Here is a 15,352-nt window from a genome sequence, read left to right as displayed (position 1 = left end):
GACCGCCATCCAACTGCATCTATGCCTAAAAAGTCCACCTTCGGGTTATCATCCGAACCCCTTCCAGTATTAAGTTGCAAACAACGAGACAATTGCATTAAGTATGGTGCGTAATGTAACTAGTGACTACATCCTTGAACATAGCACTAATGTTTTATCCCTAGTGGCAACAGACACAACACAACCTTAGAACTTTCGTCACATCGTCCCGAGTGTCAATGCGGGCATGAACCCACTATCGAGCATAAGTACTCCCTCTTGGAGTTACAAGCATCTACTTGGCCAGAGCATCTACTAGTAACGGAAAGCATGCAAGATCATAAACAACACATAAGTATAACTTTGATAATCAACATAACAAGTATTCTCTATTCATCGGATCCCAACAAACGCAACATATAGAATTACAGATAGATGATCTTGATCATGTTAGGCCGCTCACAAGATCCGACAATGATAGCACAATGGGGAGAAGACAACCATCTAGCTACTGCTATGGACCCATAGTCCAGGGGTAGACTACTCACACATCACACCGGAGGCGACCATGGCGGCGTAGAGTCCTCCGGGAGATGATTCCCCTCTCCGGCGGAGTGCGGAGGCGATCTCCTGGATCCCCGAGATGGGATCGGCGGCGGCGGCGTCTCCGGAAGGTTTTCCGTATCGTGGCTCTCGGTATCGGGGGTTTCGTCACGGAGACTTTTTATAGGCGGAAGGGCAGGTCAAGAGGCGGCACGGGGGCCCCACACTACGGGCCGGCGCGGCCAGGGGGGCCGCGCCGCCCTATAGTGTGGCCCCTCCGTGGCCCCTCTTCGTCTCTCCTTCGGACTTCCGGAAGCTTCGTGAGAAAATAGGCCCCTGGGCTTTGATTTCGTCCAATTCCGAGAATATTTCCTTACTAGGATTTCGAAACCAAAAACAGCGAGAACAACGAATCGGCACTTCGGCATCTTGTTAATAGGTTAGTTCCAGAAAATGCACGAATATGACATAAAGTGTGCATAAAACATGTAGATAACATCAATAATGTAGCATGGAACATAAGAAATTATCGATACGTCGGAGACGTATCAAGCAGCGCCACGGCGTCACCATGGCGGTACGGCGGCACAGCCTGGCCACGGCAGCGCCAAGCCATGGCCAAGCCAGGCGGTCGCCGAAGCGCGGAAGCTCCAGCGCAGGCACGGCGAGGCCTACGGCCAAGCCACAGCACCAGGCGCACCGGCGGCGACGAGATCGCCATGGATCCCCACGGCCAGACGAGCAGAAGGCTTGGGGGCGAAACAAGGAGGCGACGAAGAACAAATCGGCGCGGTGGATCTGAAGCGCCGTCGAACGGCGGTTCAGATGCACCCCATCTCGCCGGCGGCGATGGCCGGAGTCGGCCGGAGTAATTCGGCGAAGGCGGCGGCGACGCGCGAGTCGCCAGAGCTCGGGGATTAGGGTTCGCGAGGGAGAGAGAGGAGGAAGTGAGGGCGACCGAGTGGGCCGGACCAGGCCAACGGGGTTGAGCCCAACCCACTCGGGTTCACCCTGACAGGTGGGCCCGAGGGCATTTTGGACATTTCCAAAATAACCAATTATGTGAGAATTTCAAAGAATTTTATAAAATAGAATATTGCTCTAAAAAAAATAATTAAAAATATGAAAACTGATCAACATAAAATTCTCTACCTGAATAAAATATCAAAGGGAATTTTTGAAGACAACTAAGAATAAGTCTTAATTTGATGATTATAATAATCATTTAAATCACACCTTATATTTTCAATAATGAAAATAAGTCCATTAATGCTTTTGGACTTTAAAAACACCTTGTCAACATTTCAAGGTTGTATTTTACCCTAAAAACAGAGTATCCCTAAATTATTCTTAGTATTAACCTCTCACATGAAATGATAAGACATCAGAAGGGGGGAACAAACCCTAAAACTGGAATCATGCATAAATGCTTCTTTAACCATTGCCCTTATCAGACAATGATGCTATTTTTCAGAAACAGAGGACAAGGGTCAGTCCACACCATCCAACTGCAACACTTTGCAGTGTTCAGGCAAGTTCATCACTTGCTCATGTCTTTCGAGTATTTCTATCAAATTACTTGTAAAGTACTATGTTTATCACTATTGCATAAAAAAAACCAAAACCACTATTTTCATAACTATGAATATGACTAAGTGGTGGGCAATGGAACCATGGATTGTGTTGATATGGTGGAGGTTCCATTGCAACGGTTTATATCCATCTAGGATTAATCAACAAATGTCGTCCAGTGATTCTTGTGCCGTAATAACCGTGTTAACCATAAGATCTGGAGTGGGACGGAGTAGTCAATCGTATTTCCACCTCTTGTACATCAACGGATGCGCTTACCGTAGCAGTTGTATCTTGCGAGAACAACCGGAGGGTGGGGATCCCATTCTAATTCCCCACGGTAATGCGGTCTATGATGGGTTGCAGCTGCCGGCGAAGGAGTTTATGGTAGAGCCCAGAACTGTTGTCGCGGTCGGGGTCCATCCTTAATTGGTGTAAGAGGACCGGCGAGGACCCAGGGTCGGGGTTTGCAACAAAGGGTGGGTGTGCGAGGTAGCGGAGGAATATGATTGGCTATGACCTTATACCGGGCCTCACACCATAGGAAGTGTGGACGGAAAGCTGCCCTGGTTGGCACCAAGGTTAAGATCTCTTATGGGTAAAGCAACACACCTCTGCAGAGTGTAAAGAACCGTGACTCGTCACTCCCTGTTCCGGGATATGGAACTGCGAACGCGGCCGGAAAGGAGCTCCATGAAGTTCTAGTAAACCGGTGAAGGCTGACGGACATAGTTCTTGGAAATAAAAGCAACCTCTTGAAGAAATGTTTATCAAAACTTGCATTGGTATTAGACTTTCTGGTCTAGTATCGTAGCTAGTGCATTAAACACCTCTTTTCTATAATGAACTTATTGAGTACGCTCGTACGCATCCCACTCTTAAATCCCCTGCTTAGATTGTCTGAACCGTCTGGAGGAGGACAACGACAACCCTGAAGGAGCCGAGATCATCGGCTATGAAGAACCAGACCTCTCTGGAGGTGTTGAAGGCGTAGACTACCTTATAGTCTACGGAACCGGGGAGGCTTCCGGAGGAGATCAAGTCTAGAATCACCGAGTAGTAGTAGTATCCGAGCAGTGCGAACTCTTAGTACTTAGCTGCTCGAGGGAATAAATGTACCACTTAGTAAGACTCTTGTATTATAAGTTAAGTTGGGTTCGTCTCGAACCCAGGAGTATCCCTCTTAGGACCCAAGAGGAGCTCCGAGATGATATGTACATTATGCTTGTAATAATAAATGACTGAGTTATGGACCTGCTATGTTCTGTTGTACTACTCTGAGGGATGTAATATTTGCGGAATGGTACTTCGTGAATGTTATATCAACGACTGGCATACTAAAACATGCAGTGGTATGCAGGGTCACCACATGTACCCTATTTGAAGTCATCCTAGAGCTCTTCAACAAGCTTCTCAAGGTGGTCGAGATCTTGTATCATAGTCTGGTCGGAAACAGTGAGCAAATGTTTAGTAATGGCGGGAATCAAGCTCTTAGAGCCGAGAATCGAGTTGAAACTTCACAAACCTACTTGATTTGGATGTGGAAGTGGCTGGACGGGCAAGCTGCATTGAAAATTTTGCAAATTTATTGATCAAAGTGGGCTAATTATTCGATAACATTCCTAGTAATCGGGTTTTCAAAACAATTAATCGGGTTAAAGGATTAACACCAGATATTAGAGGTACTCGACACAGTCAAGCCCCTAGTAGTGATTAATCAGCCTATTAATTGATGATTTGGCCTAGTTTTTGAATAGTGATTTGCACAACATAATTTATACTCCATTCGTGTGTATCGAAAATTTTGCACAAACTTAGCACATTTTGTACTACTGAATTTCCAACGCTTATTATAGATTGTAGGGAGTAATAAGTTTAAACCTTCTTTTTTGTTTAATATTTTAGCAGCCTCCAAGGATACCTCTGTTTGTTTGTTTGACTTGGGAAAAAAAACTTCACACTTAATTTGGATGGTGATTAGCAAAGCATTTTAAGAAAACGCTTTCTCGGTTTTTAGGGTAATATTAGAAAATTTCATACAAGCATAGTAGTAAACCATAGATATTTTTTGAGAGGCAGCTATATAATCCATAGGCCATAGATAAACAAGAAAAAACTCGTAAATCTAAACCTGGCCTATAGGCCTATAGTGCAATTCTGTGGCCCATCTCCATTCTTCTGATAGCTAAGCCCATCTCCACTCTTGCGTGGCGAATAGCGAAAAGAAAAGTGCAGAACGTTGACGCGGCCCGACGGACGTCTAGCGGCGCGGTCGGTCTCTCAACGCCGGGCCGCGGGATCTCCGTGCCCTCTCTCCAGCTCGCCGGAGGCACCGGCGGCTGACTAGGCGACGTCTTCACTCCATGTTCTTGCCCCTCTCCAGTACGGTGACCAACGGCGACTCCAGCAAACAATACGGCGGCCGGCAGCGAGGTACTTCTCCTTCCATCTCTCAATTCCCCCCTCTTCACCTGTCTTTCTGAACCCTTCGATTTGATTCCCAATAGCTGTACTACCGATTCGTCTATGTTATCATGGACCATGATTTTTCCAATCAACAATATTTTGCGAACTTGCTATACCCATTCTGGAAGTTCTGCGTCTGCCGCCAAGCTTTCGCAATACCGAGACGTTTGGGTTGCGTGTATGGACTGTGGATTGTTTTAGAAACTTATGCTGCGGTGGGAATTCCATTTCTGAAGCGAGATGACCGCAAGGTATTCGTTGAAATAAGACATCTGTATGTGTGACAGTGCGCGCACTAGGTGTTTGCTGAAATGCCCAGAAGCTTTGCTCTATGAACTAGCAGACTCAATACTTATTTCTGACCGTCTAGTTGAATCTGGGTTCTCTACTTTTGTTACTGTAACTAAGATTGTGACAGTACAATAGAAATGTGTGGTTCCTGACAGACTGTTGAGTATTGAGCACTGTAGTAATCTATAAATAATTCCGCAACAACTACAAATAACATAATACTGCAGTAGATTGTATTCGATGTAAAAGAATGGACCGGGGTCCACAGTTCACTAGTGGTGTCTCTCCCATAAGATAAATATCATGTTGGGTGAACAAATTATAGTTGGGCAATTGACAAATAAAGAGGGCATGACCATGCACATACATGTTATGATGAGTATTGTGAAATTCAATTGGGCATTACGACAAAGTACATAGACCTTTAAAACATTGGAATGAGATTTATAGCATTGCTGAGGGCACAATTAGTAGCATACTTGTGTGTACAGTACACTCCTACTTGTTAGTTTTCATTGGGGAATATTTTGAACTTTTGATAGGATTTATCTGACACATTAACTAATTGTGCATCATGCAAATGTCGAAAATTTCCACATAAGTGCAACAGTTTGGTGTTTATATATTTGTAACCATTCAGCCTTGTTGAATTTTCAGTGTAGGAGGATCCAACTGGTGTGATCATTGCTTGCTATTTGTAAGGTGTTCTTCGATGGCTCAATTCATGGATTTACGGGCATTCATCATGCGTGCACGTGTCTTGAAATTTTATAGGCAGGCACTTCGCATCACTCGCCGAGCTCCTGAGCATGCTCGTGGTCAGTTATTTTTATACCTTGCTCTTCATTTTGTTGGGTGCTGCTATCATTGAAGCATATGCTAACTATGTTTGTCGTTCTTTGTCTAGATGAGCTGAGGCAGACAGTAAGGTTGGAGATTGAAAAGAATCGCCACTGTGATGATAAGGCAAAGATTAGGTTTCTAATTAGTGAAGGACTACAAAGATTAAAAGGTCTTGATGAGATGCTTGACATGACAGGAAGAAGTTGATTTGAGTTGTATCAGTGGGAACTGCTCCAGTATTCAGTTATCTTCCCTGATTTTATGAAATCAATAGTTCGATGCAGCTCAGTTTTGACAGATATCAAAACAACACTTGCTAGACTTCGGTGCAAAATCTGTGCAACTTTTATTTGAGAATGAAGGTTTGGGTGATCAATAGTAGCACCAACTGTGGAAAGTTACATCACAAGTTCTAGATCACTTCTTTTGTAAAACACTGGGATTGAACCAGCACACTGTTGCGGCAACCTCTTCTTATTTTGTAATTTATTACAGTCTATTGAGTGTCTTTTCTTATGGTGTGTTTGTGTTCATTGGATTAAAGTCAGATGGTAGAAAGGGTATATGCTGGTATGGCCCTACTGGAATCCCAGCCTCTACTGCATATTGTAATACATATGCATGTGAAAGGATGAATTTAAGTAGTTGGCATTGTCTAGATTTTTTAGTAGTCTGGTGTAGGAGGATATAACAAAATCTGGGAATTTCTTGTTTAATTGGTTCCTGCATAGTGCTAAATGGCTAGCTACACAAGTGAGCTTTCTCTAGAGATGTTAGTGCTCATAGTTTGGATGATTGTTGAATTATACCCTAGAAGTGCATAGAAATACATCCATGTTATAAATTTTTATCTATCTTTGTGTTTTGCCCTTCTGCTATTTTTTTTTGGCTTTATACACGTACTATGCTAGAAATGGAACATGTTTTGTCTTGTTTGATGCTACTTCATGCAGCCTGAAAGTTTATCCTGGATGCGAATCCAAGTAAGATTTCCTATTAGCTATTTTCATATAAGCTTTATTTTTCTCTGGTTGGTAACAAGTCCAAGATGGACAAGGCATTTCTGAACCCGGGTGTAGATGCTCCTGATTTAATAAAAAAATTCAAACAAATCTGAATTTTTTAGACAATGAACATGAACAAGTGTTCTATCTGCACACCAAAAATCTCCTAAAAAAAGCCATATGTAGTGGTCCGTGCCAAAAAAAAACAAATCGGAGTGATGTAAGAAACAAATCTAGATGTTCCAAACAGCACCGCATTTTGTCTTTTTTGCACAAACCAATACATATGTCTTTTCTCGGAGATTTTTGGTGTGCAGTTAGGACACTTGTTTATGTTCGTTGTCCAAAAATTTCAGATTTTTTTGAATTTGTTTACTATTTTTTGATTTTTTAATTCAATCAGGAGCATCTACACCCAAGTTCAGAACTGGTTTTGCGGTCCAAGATGCCTTTATACCATTCTTCTTTTTCATGTACTCCGCCTTTCTGGTTAGCTTTTATGTGCTACTATTCTCATACTTTGGTCTAGGGCCAAAGAACTTAGAATTACCGTGTTAGATTTAAATGGTTGGTAGTGTCGGTTTGCTTATGTTCATGGATACTTGATTTCACATACTAAAACAACCTTGGTCAGTTCATACATTTTTCTGAGCATACCATGATGGCATGATCTGTGCCTATGAACTTCAAGCACACATATGTGTACATGTATGGATTTTGTTGAAGGGCACTCATTTAAATAAATCATGACTTATTCATTAGAACATTCATTGTACTGTTAATTTGATTCGGTAATGGATGTTTTGAGTATCCACTATCTAGAGTAGAACATGCATTCCAGGTAAATGAGGTTCGGATGATGTTTTGAGGATCAATTATAAGTTCATGCAGTCTCTGGAACATAAATGAGCTACATTAAAACTCAGTGCATTCCCAAATATGTGAAATGATAAGGCATTCCATGGTCAACTCAAAGTACCTTCTCATCAATCTTATTATTGACAAACAGTCAAACACAACAGAAGACTCAAATTTATGTTCAGACGCATAAGCAAGATGCGTTTCTATGATTCATATTATTCTTGGTATCAGCGGCTTAAAAGATCCCAATAGCAGTTACTCTTATCTGGTGTGTCTGTGAGCAGCACCTAAAATGTATCTTCTGTGGAATATATGTGGTGGTATCCTTTGGAGCGCTGTTACCATCCATGGATGTTACTGCTGGTTCATTTAGATATGCACAGCTACTTTTCCTCCACCTGCAAACAATCAGGAAGGATAATGTGTTACCAGGCACCATAGGAAATATGAATGAAGCAGCTCTGGTGGCAGCACATTTGTAGGCACTTCCAATGTTTCTTTATAGTTACCACTTCATTAGTATCTGTATGATACTTTTGATTTCAGTTTTGTGTGCAGGAAACGGGACATCAAGCCTTGTTTAAGGGAGCAAACTTCAGTTCACGATTGAGCAATTTTGGAGCAAGGCTGGTAAAATAGTCTATCCTAAATTTGTGCATACTTGGTGCAGAGCATTCAACTGGTGGATTTTGTTGAGTGGGATACATATTGCTCTGCACTGTCCACCCGCATCCAGGTTACAGAAATATGACGAGCAGAGTCAAGGAGTGTGCTCCACCACATCAAGATCAACAGTAACACAAAAAGAATATTAATGGGAAGCGTCAGGAGACGGGAGCATACCAATCCTTGATGCCAATTCGCATCTGAATGTTCCTGGCATCCTCGTCGCAGTTATTGGTGATCTCTCCATCCATCGCGTTCTCAGAGTTCCCTTCTATAATCCCTTTTATATTTTGTTCAAAAAGCACATATTCTTCTTGCTGCTCTTAACGTAGTTTTAAACAATCCAAATTATACAAGAAAGGGCAAGGGTATCAAAATGGTTCTGTACTGAAGTCTAAAGCTTAGTAGAAACTTGGTAGTAGTAAATAAAATAATCAATTTATTTCACAATTTTTTTTTGATCTATATGAGGGGTAGATAATCTTGCCTTGAGAGTCCTGACTCTGATCCTTGCAGCCTCCTTCTCCTGGGCGAGCTGGTGTTCCTCTTCTTCCAGCTTCTTCCTTTTCCAGAAATGGTCGATTTCTGCCCGGGTGATGCTCTGGACTGGGCCTGCCATCCTTTGCTGACGAACACAAGGACCACGAGGCTGATACAGTGGTGCCAAAGGCCTCAACATTGGAACAGTCGCCGTCTTCTTCATCCCGCACTCTTTGGTCGTCTTCTCTTCTCTCTAGAGCTCACCTGGACAAGCTTATGAGGAGAACGATATGTCAACTGTATCCACCCTTCTCAACCATCAGTCTTGAGCATCTTTTTGTTGCTTTGGGACATGGGAGTCACCGGTGGAGAGGTCTTTAAGTAGAATATTACGCGGAAAAGGCGCTTGTGATTAGGAAGAACGCATTGGAGTTGTTTCGCTGACATGGACCCCCTCGAGCAAGCACCAACCGCTGTATGTATATGCATTTCTTCTCGTTTGAATAAGCTGCTAGTGGGGTGTACATGTACGTACCGTTTGGTGCACTCTGAACTGAGGTTTGGTTCATGGATATATAATTGTTTGTCCTAATGGCCTAGGAGATAAGGCTGTGACTGAGTTAGACTGCTGATGTTGGAAGGTAGCTATGTTCTGAGTGCAATTTCCAAAACATAGGTACATGCCAATACTCATTTTCACTGAAATGGTACCGGAGAATTACAAAGAAAATGTATCATCTAAAAAGGAAAGAAAAACTTTGATGGATATACAAGCGCCATGTTGATCAATGCGCAATGCTTTCTTAGGTTGACTCGCGAACGCCAAGGCTCATGGACTGTTTTAGTGGCAAATGCTTTATAAAATAATTTAGCCCAAACCACACTACCACATTAAGTTTTGATGGGTTCAGAAGTAAATGGCCCTGATTTCTGAATGATATAAGCAGAGCCGCTTGGGAATCCTAAGTAACAGAGTTCATCTTTCAGAAGCATAAACTGCAGCACTGGTCATCAGCCACCTGACCAGTAAACATATAATTCTCATTTCCACTAGCCAGTGCTATGCTGGTATACTCCATATCACTAGTAAGTACACTTGGACTGAATAGTGCCCATTTATCTGAGCTACAGAAGTCCAAGTTAGTACAAAAAAAAGTTAGCCCCAAATTGGGTAATTGGACTAAAAAAATAGCATGGCAATACAGGTTAATCAAGAAACAAGCGTACAATAGGTTCTCTGAGCTCATGAGCGTTCACAAAACTAAATAAAAATCTGAAGCATCTGAACATACCTAACAAATCACATAAGTAAGTTGATGTTTGGCAAAAGACTAACGGATTTTTATTAACAAGTAAATAAAAGATCAACAGATGGGTAAAAGTTGAAACATATCGCACGCGTGAAGAAAACATTTAAGCTTCAAGTTCTGCAGTACTACTGTAGTACTCATAAAACTCAAATGACCATTATGCAACAGAACATGTAACATTATGTAAACTATTGGAGCCTTTGATCAGATGTTTAACAATGAAGTAACTCAAGCAGCAATCCAATTGTGGAGATTATAAAAAAAATTGAAGTACCATGAAGGCATCAAACCAGTACTGCCAATTGAAACATCAGGAAGTAAAATGCTGATTACCGCTTCTTATTTAAGTAAGCCATATTGGCCGATTAAACTGAAAGAATAGCATGCAACACTGGTTAATGAAGCAACAAGACTACAAGAGGTTCAGAACCATGGTACATGGTAAACACACGCCTTCTTAGAGCGCCATGACTCGTTCACACAACTAAATAGAAATCTGAAGCATCTGACCATACCCTGACAAATCATGTAAGTTAATGTTTGGCAAAAGACCAGCAGATGAGTAAAACATATCAACTACGTTCGAAGATGACCATTATGCAACATAACAGCAAACAAGATCCATACTTTTGGAGCGTACGTTTGATCAGAAATATAACAATGAAGTAACTCAAGCAGCAATGTAACTGGGGGCTTAATAAAGATTCTGAAGAACCATGAAGGCATCAACCAAACCAGCATTGCAAATTGCAAAAAAATTATCAGCAGGCAAAATGTTGATAACCAATTCGGATTTTCAACGACAGGTCTAATGCTACTGGCTTTCAATTCTTCAATTTGCAGCTCTAAGAAAGAAGCAAATTTGAAAAAAAAAAGAGACTGAATTAGAAAACTTCTGATTAATAGGATTGATATGCTAATCCCGCAGCATAATGTGGTATCTTCACAGCATTTACTGTTCGCCAGTTCATCACATAAACCAAATCAGAACAAATGTGATGATCTGCTAGAAGAAAAAGGTCGCAAATCTGCAAAATCCTACTGATTTCTAGCAGGAAACCTAGAATCGAGGTAATTACATCCAGTCTCCCGTCGAAGAATCCTGTACACAGCCATGAAGCTCACAAAGGACCCATCAAGAACCACTCTCGGAGGCAAGAAAATTAACTAGAGTTGGTCAAGGACGCTTCTTGATCAGAAGTTGAGAAGCCAAACCAAGATTCGCCAAGAACCAAGAACGGGCGCGCCGCCCCCATGTCAACATCCCAGAGCAGTCTTGAAATGCGCGCTTCTTGATCAGAAGTCGAGAGGCAGACCAAGATTCGCCAAGAACCAAGAACGCGCGCGCGGGCCGCCCCCATGTCGATCAACATCCCGGAGCAGCCTTGAAGGCCGTCGGCGAGGCCAGCGGCGACTGCGGCGTGGCCCAGACGTTGCACACGGGGCAGCGCGGCGAGATGGCCAGCCACCGGTCGACGCAGTCCTTGTGGAAGGCGCGGTTGCAGCCGGGGAGGACGCGCACGGCGCGGCCGGGCTCCATGGCGTCGAGGCAGATCGGGCAGAGCGCCTCCTCCTCCTCGTCCGCGGCCTCCGCCTGGACAACCCCGCCAAGATGCCTCAGCTCCGCCTCCGACAGCCCGTTCTTGTCGTCGCCGTCGTCCGTCTCCGGCGCCTCGGGCGGCGGGGCGGGAGGCGGCCCCCGCGCCACCGCCTGGAACAGGTAGCAGAGCCAGACGCCGAGCACCCCGAGCATGCCGATGGCCAGCGACCCCACGGCTAGGAACACCGCCCAGAGCTGCGCCATCCTGCTCTCTCTCTCTCTGCCGGTGAGCGCGCGGCGGTGGGCTGGTGGCAGTTACTGGCTCACGGCGCGTGGCAGACGGTTGCGGGATGCAGGATTGCAGGTGTACTGCATTTAAATACTGTAGCACTGGGCTATCTGACCGTATGGGCCGAAAATCCCCAGGTGGGCCAGGCCCAGTTGGAAGGGACGGGGAGTCGGCCCAGTTCCCTAGTTCTTGTTCCAATCGAAGACTGATTCGGCTGAAAAAATTCCACTGCAAACCCCAGGGCCAGGGACAACTTGGGAGAGAAGAGGAAGGATCTGGTGCAGCGCGGCCATGGCGAACCAGGGAGCGAAGAAGGTTGTGGAGAAGAACAAGCAGCGCATGGAGCTCCTCTGGCGCATAATCCTCGGGTCCAACGTGAGCAGTCCCCTTTGATTCTCCTTTCCACCCCCCAGATCCGTGAATTTGCTTGGGACGTTCGTAGATCGTTGCTGCCCGATACTTTGTATTTGACGGATTTGCAGTGATATTGAGCTTTACGTAGTGGTTTTGGTGAAGCCTAACATCAGATTAGCTCATCTGGTCTGGAATAGTCGTCTGGAGTCTAGAGTAGTAGTTCGTGTCCATTCAGCCCTTTCTTTTTGGAAGGCGTTGAATTGAATATGGCATGCCAGGATTGGGTGGTGAGAAGAAGCAAGCTAGGGGGAGGGAGGAGCCCTGCTGATATGGCTTAATTTTGAATGTGGGATCACTTGCGCTACCTTGTTTAGTTTATTTTTAATCACCTCTAATGATTTCTTTAGCCTTCTTCTGTGAATTGCATTTGTTGAATCGCATGTAAGAGCTACAATGCCTATTTCTGGAAGCATGCCATCATCATCTATTTACATGTTTTTACTCAGCATCTGTGGGGTTTAACTATTTAGAGTTCGAGGACTAGTTCATCTGTTCATGTGTAACTTTCTTTCTTTGCAGATTTTCTACATAGTAGTGAGGATGGCCATAATGTACTCTTCCTTCACCTGGAAGCATTGGTTTGGCCTCGTGGTGACATCTGCTGCATATTTTCTTTCGTACAAGCAACTTGCTAGTATGACAAAGCCAGAATATTCTGATTCGGGTGAAAAAGAACTGCTGAGTGCTGGTTATGATATGCGCACCGGAGGGATTTCTGAGTAAGGAACTGCTTGCCACGGTCTAGTTGTTAGCTCTTGATCATCCTACTTGATTTTCTATCATCTAATAGAGGGCTACATTGTCTGCGGCTCTCATCCTTAAAAGTAATTTACAATATTAATGCTTCATGTACACTTATAACTAAAGCAAATAGGGCTACAAAAATGTGAATATTATAGTTAAAAAATGAAAGCCAAGAAATTGTTCTGTTCCACTAGAGGATTATGTCAATTTGTATATGTGGTGCTTGGTTCTCTTTCTTATATAATCTAATTACAAAATGTTTCCTGCATCTTTTTGTGCAGATATTTAGAAGATGTGATATACATCACAGTCTTTGTGCAGCTTGCCTCCATTATTTCTGGAAAATTTTGGTGGACATATCTAGTGGTAAGATACGCACATGACTTGTTACTTCATACTGTATTCTTGTTTACCATAGCAATTACTCTTATTACCGTCGTGCTGAAATCACCCTAGGGTGCCTTCTTTAACACACAACATATTGAATATTGAATGTAAGGTATAAAAGACCTACGCTTATTGTGCACTTCCTCTGTTCCAAAATATTACAAAAACGTCTTAAATGTTGGGACATAGTAAGTAGTATCTTACAAGATCAATCCTTGGTTGGTAATAATTTACCATTCTTGGTTCCCTTTTTATCTGTAACAGATTGCAGCTATGTACTTTTGTTTTGCAAAAATCATTGTTGCACTGAAATTACATGCATGATCTGTGTGCACTGAAATTATCATTTGACCTAATAAGTTTGTAAAATTAGAAACATTATCATTTTGTACCATGATTGTATGATCTGTGTGTATGAGTTTTTCTTCAACTACTGGTTCATTCTTAGGATTGTTTTGACAATTTTGCAGTAGGTGTTGCAATGTATGGGAACTGAACTGAAGGTTTGTGACGGCATGGTCCGGTTAGAATTAGGTCCAACTGCAGCCCAGTAGTGGTTGTATTCATGAGCACACGTATGAGAATAGTCCCCATTGCTCAGGGAGATAGAGCACCACCAATATATAAGGTCAAGGGTTCCAAGGCAACTAACCATTTCTTAATCATTTTGCATTACTTCAGAGAATAGCAAATGGTTGGTTGCGTAGTGTTTGGTCGACCCAGATGGGGTTTTATTGGAACTGGGCTCTTATAAAGATGAATGTAAATGGCCATCACCCACCGCTAAATGCACTTTTTCCAATCTAAAATGTTTTGATTTTTAAATGCTATGTTTTTCTTTTCAATCGTCGATGTACATCATGTTCTAGTGTGTATACTGAAAATTTTGGTGCGAAAATATGGCCGTGAGTGTTCTCTATAGAAAAACAGTCATACAATTTGAATGATGAATGTAGCATGCTATTCAAATTGTACCGATTTGGTTTGGGCGGAATGCACCTGGTCAAACTCTTGGCTAGAGCTACTTGTCATCTTCAGGGCAAACCACCACATGTGCATACATCATATTTTCACCAAATATCCAAGTGTTTTTATAGAAAAAGGAAAGAAAAAAAAAGACAACTTTTTTTTAGTGGAAATCACATTTAGAAGGAGTTACTAGCTAATCTGTACCCATGAGTTGTAGTCTTGCAGACACTCCCAAGAGGGTTCCCGAATAAAGTCAACTTCAAATTACATATATTTTTTAAGCACACCTCTTGATCTGCAGATACCAGCATTTGGTGGATACAAGATTTTTGGTCTGTTGAGAGGAACATTTTTCGGTGGTGGTTCAGAGGTATAAATAGGCCGTGTATGCTAGCAGTTGTTATCAACATCTGGAAATGACTCATAAGCATTGTACCTCCTGTTTTTAGGGTGAAGTTGAAGATGAGAAGTCCCGAAAGAAAAGGGAGAAAATGGAGAAGAAGGCATCTAGAGGGAAGATGGTCAAAACTAGGCGTTGATATGACACATACATACCCAATTCCTTGGAAGGGTAGGTTGGTTTCTCATATCGTAGCTGTCCAACTGGAGTGCAAGCTGTCAAGCGATTTCGCCATCACAGATGATATGATTCGTGTATCATCTGATCCGACAGCTAGCACAGATAGTTATGAATACCAGCATTGGTATTTGTATATTTCCTGATACTTCTGTTCTGCCCCAAGTTATGTAAACCACCAATGAGGCATGGTAACTGAGAAATCCTAGTGACACAGTTGAGACATAGTTTTTTCTTTGCTAGAGCTTCTTGTCATCTTTTCCCAGATAACTTATGTTGTTTCGACGCTCGGATCTAACCTTTGTTGCAAGCTGTATATGTTGCCTTTGTGTTAGCTCTAGTTCAATTAGAAAGCCTTCCGCTTCCGATGCATGAAAACACAACATCTAAAACTGGGCCAGGCAGTACAGCTTAATA

At 42.8% G+C, this 15,352-nt stretch overlaps 4 protein-coding genes across 4 annotated transcripts; 2 read left to right on the top strand and 2 right to left on the bottom strand.

Annotated features, from left to right (window-relative positions):
• Positions 1-4,485: 4,485 nt before the first annotated feature.
• LOC124687423 lies at positions 4,486-6,210 on the top strand. Its single transcript, XM_047221212.1, has 3 exons — positions 4,486-4,527; positions 5,509-5,669; positions 5,759-6,210. The coding sequence occupies exons 2-3, from the start codon at positions 5,564-5,566 to the stop codon at positions 5,899-5,901; spliced, it is 249 nt and encodes an 82-aa protein (XP_047077168.1). The 5' UTR covers positions 4,486-4,527; positions 5,509-5,563; the 3' UTR covers positions 5,902-6,210.
• A 1,468-nt stretch (positions 6,211-7,678) lies between these two features.
• Positions 7,679-8,928, bottom strand: LOC124690204. The gene is made up of 3 exons (XM_047223622.1): positions 8,713-8,928; positions 8,403-8,542; positions 7,679-7,957 (listed from the first exon to the last, which is right to left on the bottom strand). The coding sequence occupies exons 1-3, from the start codon at positions 8,926-8,928 to the stop codon at positions 7,795-7,797; spliced, it is 519 nt and encodes a 172-aa protein (XP_047079578.1). The 3' UTR covers positions 7,679-7,794.
• Positions 8,929-11,381: 2,453 nt separating this feature from the next.
• Positions 11,382-11,819, bottom strand: LOC124689121 (E3 ubiquitin-protein ligase ATL23-like). The gene has a single exon (XM_047222711.1). It carries the CDS (start codon positions 11,817-11,819, stop codon positions 11,382-11,384), a length of 438 nt encoding a protein of 145 aa, XP_047078667.1.
• Positions 11,820-12,081: 262 nt separating this feature from the next.
• On the top strand, positions 12,082-15,247 carry LOC124687422 (transmembrane protein 208 homolog). Its single transcript, XM_047221210.1, has 5 exons — positions 12,082-12,219; positions 12,778-12,977; positions 13,284-13,368; positions 14,660-14,728; positions 14,808-15,247. Exons 1-5 carry the CDS (start codon positions 12,136-12,138, stop codon positions 14,895-14,897), a joined length of 528 nt encoding a protein of 175 aa, XP_047077166.1. The 5' UTR covers positions 12,082-12,135; the 3' UTR covers positions 14,898-15,247.
• Positions 15,248-15,352: the final 105 nt, after the last annotated feature.

This window comes from Lolium rigidum, chromosome 2, assembly GCF_022539505.1.
Source record: "Lolium rigidum isolate FL_2022 chromosome 2, APGP_CSIRO_Lrig_0.1, whole genome shotgun sequence".
Taxonomy (NCBI): Eukaryota; Viridiplantae; Streptophyta; class Magnoliopsida; order Poales; family Poaceae; genus Lolium; species Lolium rigidum.
Note: the sequence above shows the minus strand (reverse complement) of the source record. Positions and strands in the feature narration are given on the sequence as shown.

What these genes read in the sequence shown, in the direction of transcription:
- LOC124687422 (XM_047221210.1), top strand. Translation starts at nt 12,136, where the DNA reads ATGGCGAACCAGGGAGCGAAGAAGGTTGTGGAGAAGAACAAGCAGCGC. An exon ending in CGCACCGGAGGGATTTCTGA is followed by an intron (nt 12,978 to 13,283) that starts GTAAGGAACTGC and finishes CTTTTTGTGCAG; the next exon opens with ATATTTAGAAGATGTGATAT. An exon ending in TTTTCGGTGGTGGTTCAGAG is followed by an intron (nt 14,729 to 14,807) that starts GTATAAATAGGC and finishes TCCTGTTTTTAG; the next exon opens with GGTGAAGTTGAAGATGAGAA.
- LOC124690204 (XM_047223622.1), bottom strand. Translation starts at nt 8,928, where the DNA reads ATGAAGAAGACGGCGACTGTTCCAATGTTGAGGCCTTTGGCACCACTG. An exon ending in TCAGAGTCAGGACTCTCAAG is followed by an intron (nt 8,543 to 8,712) that starts GCAAGATTATCT and finishes CGTTAAGAGCAG; the next exon opens with CAAGAAGAATATGTGCTTTT. An exon ending in CGAATTGGCATCAAGGATTG is followed by an intron (nt 7,958 to 8,402) that starts GTATGCTCCCGT and finishes GATTGTTTGCAG; the next exon opens with GTGGAGGAAAAGTAGCTGTG.
- LOC124687423 (XM_047221212.1), top strand. Translation starts at nt 5,564, where the DNA reads ATGGCTCAATTCATGGATTTACGGGCATTCATCATGCGTGCACGTGTC. An exon ending in AGCTCCTGAGCATGCTCGTG is followed by an intron (nt 5,670 to 5,758) that starts GTCAGTTATTTT and finishes TTCTTTGTCTAG; the next exon opens with ATGAGCTGAGGCAGACAGTA.
- LOC124689121 (XM_047222711.1), bottom strand. Translation starts at nt 11,819, where the DNA reads ATGGCGCAGCTCTGGGCGGTGTTCCTAGCCGTGGGGTCGCTGGCCATC.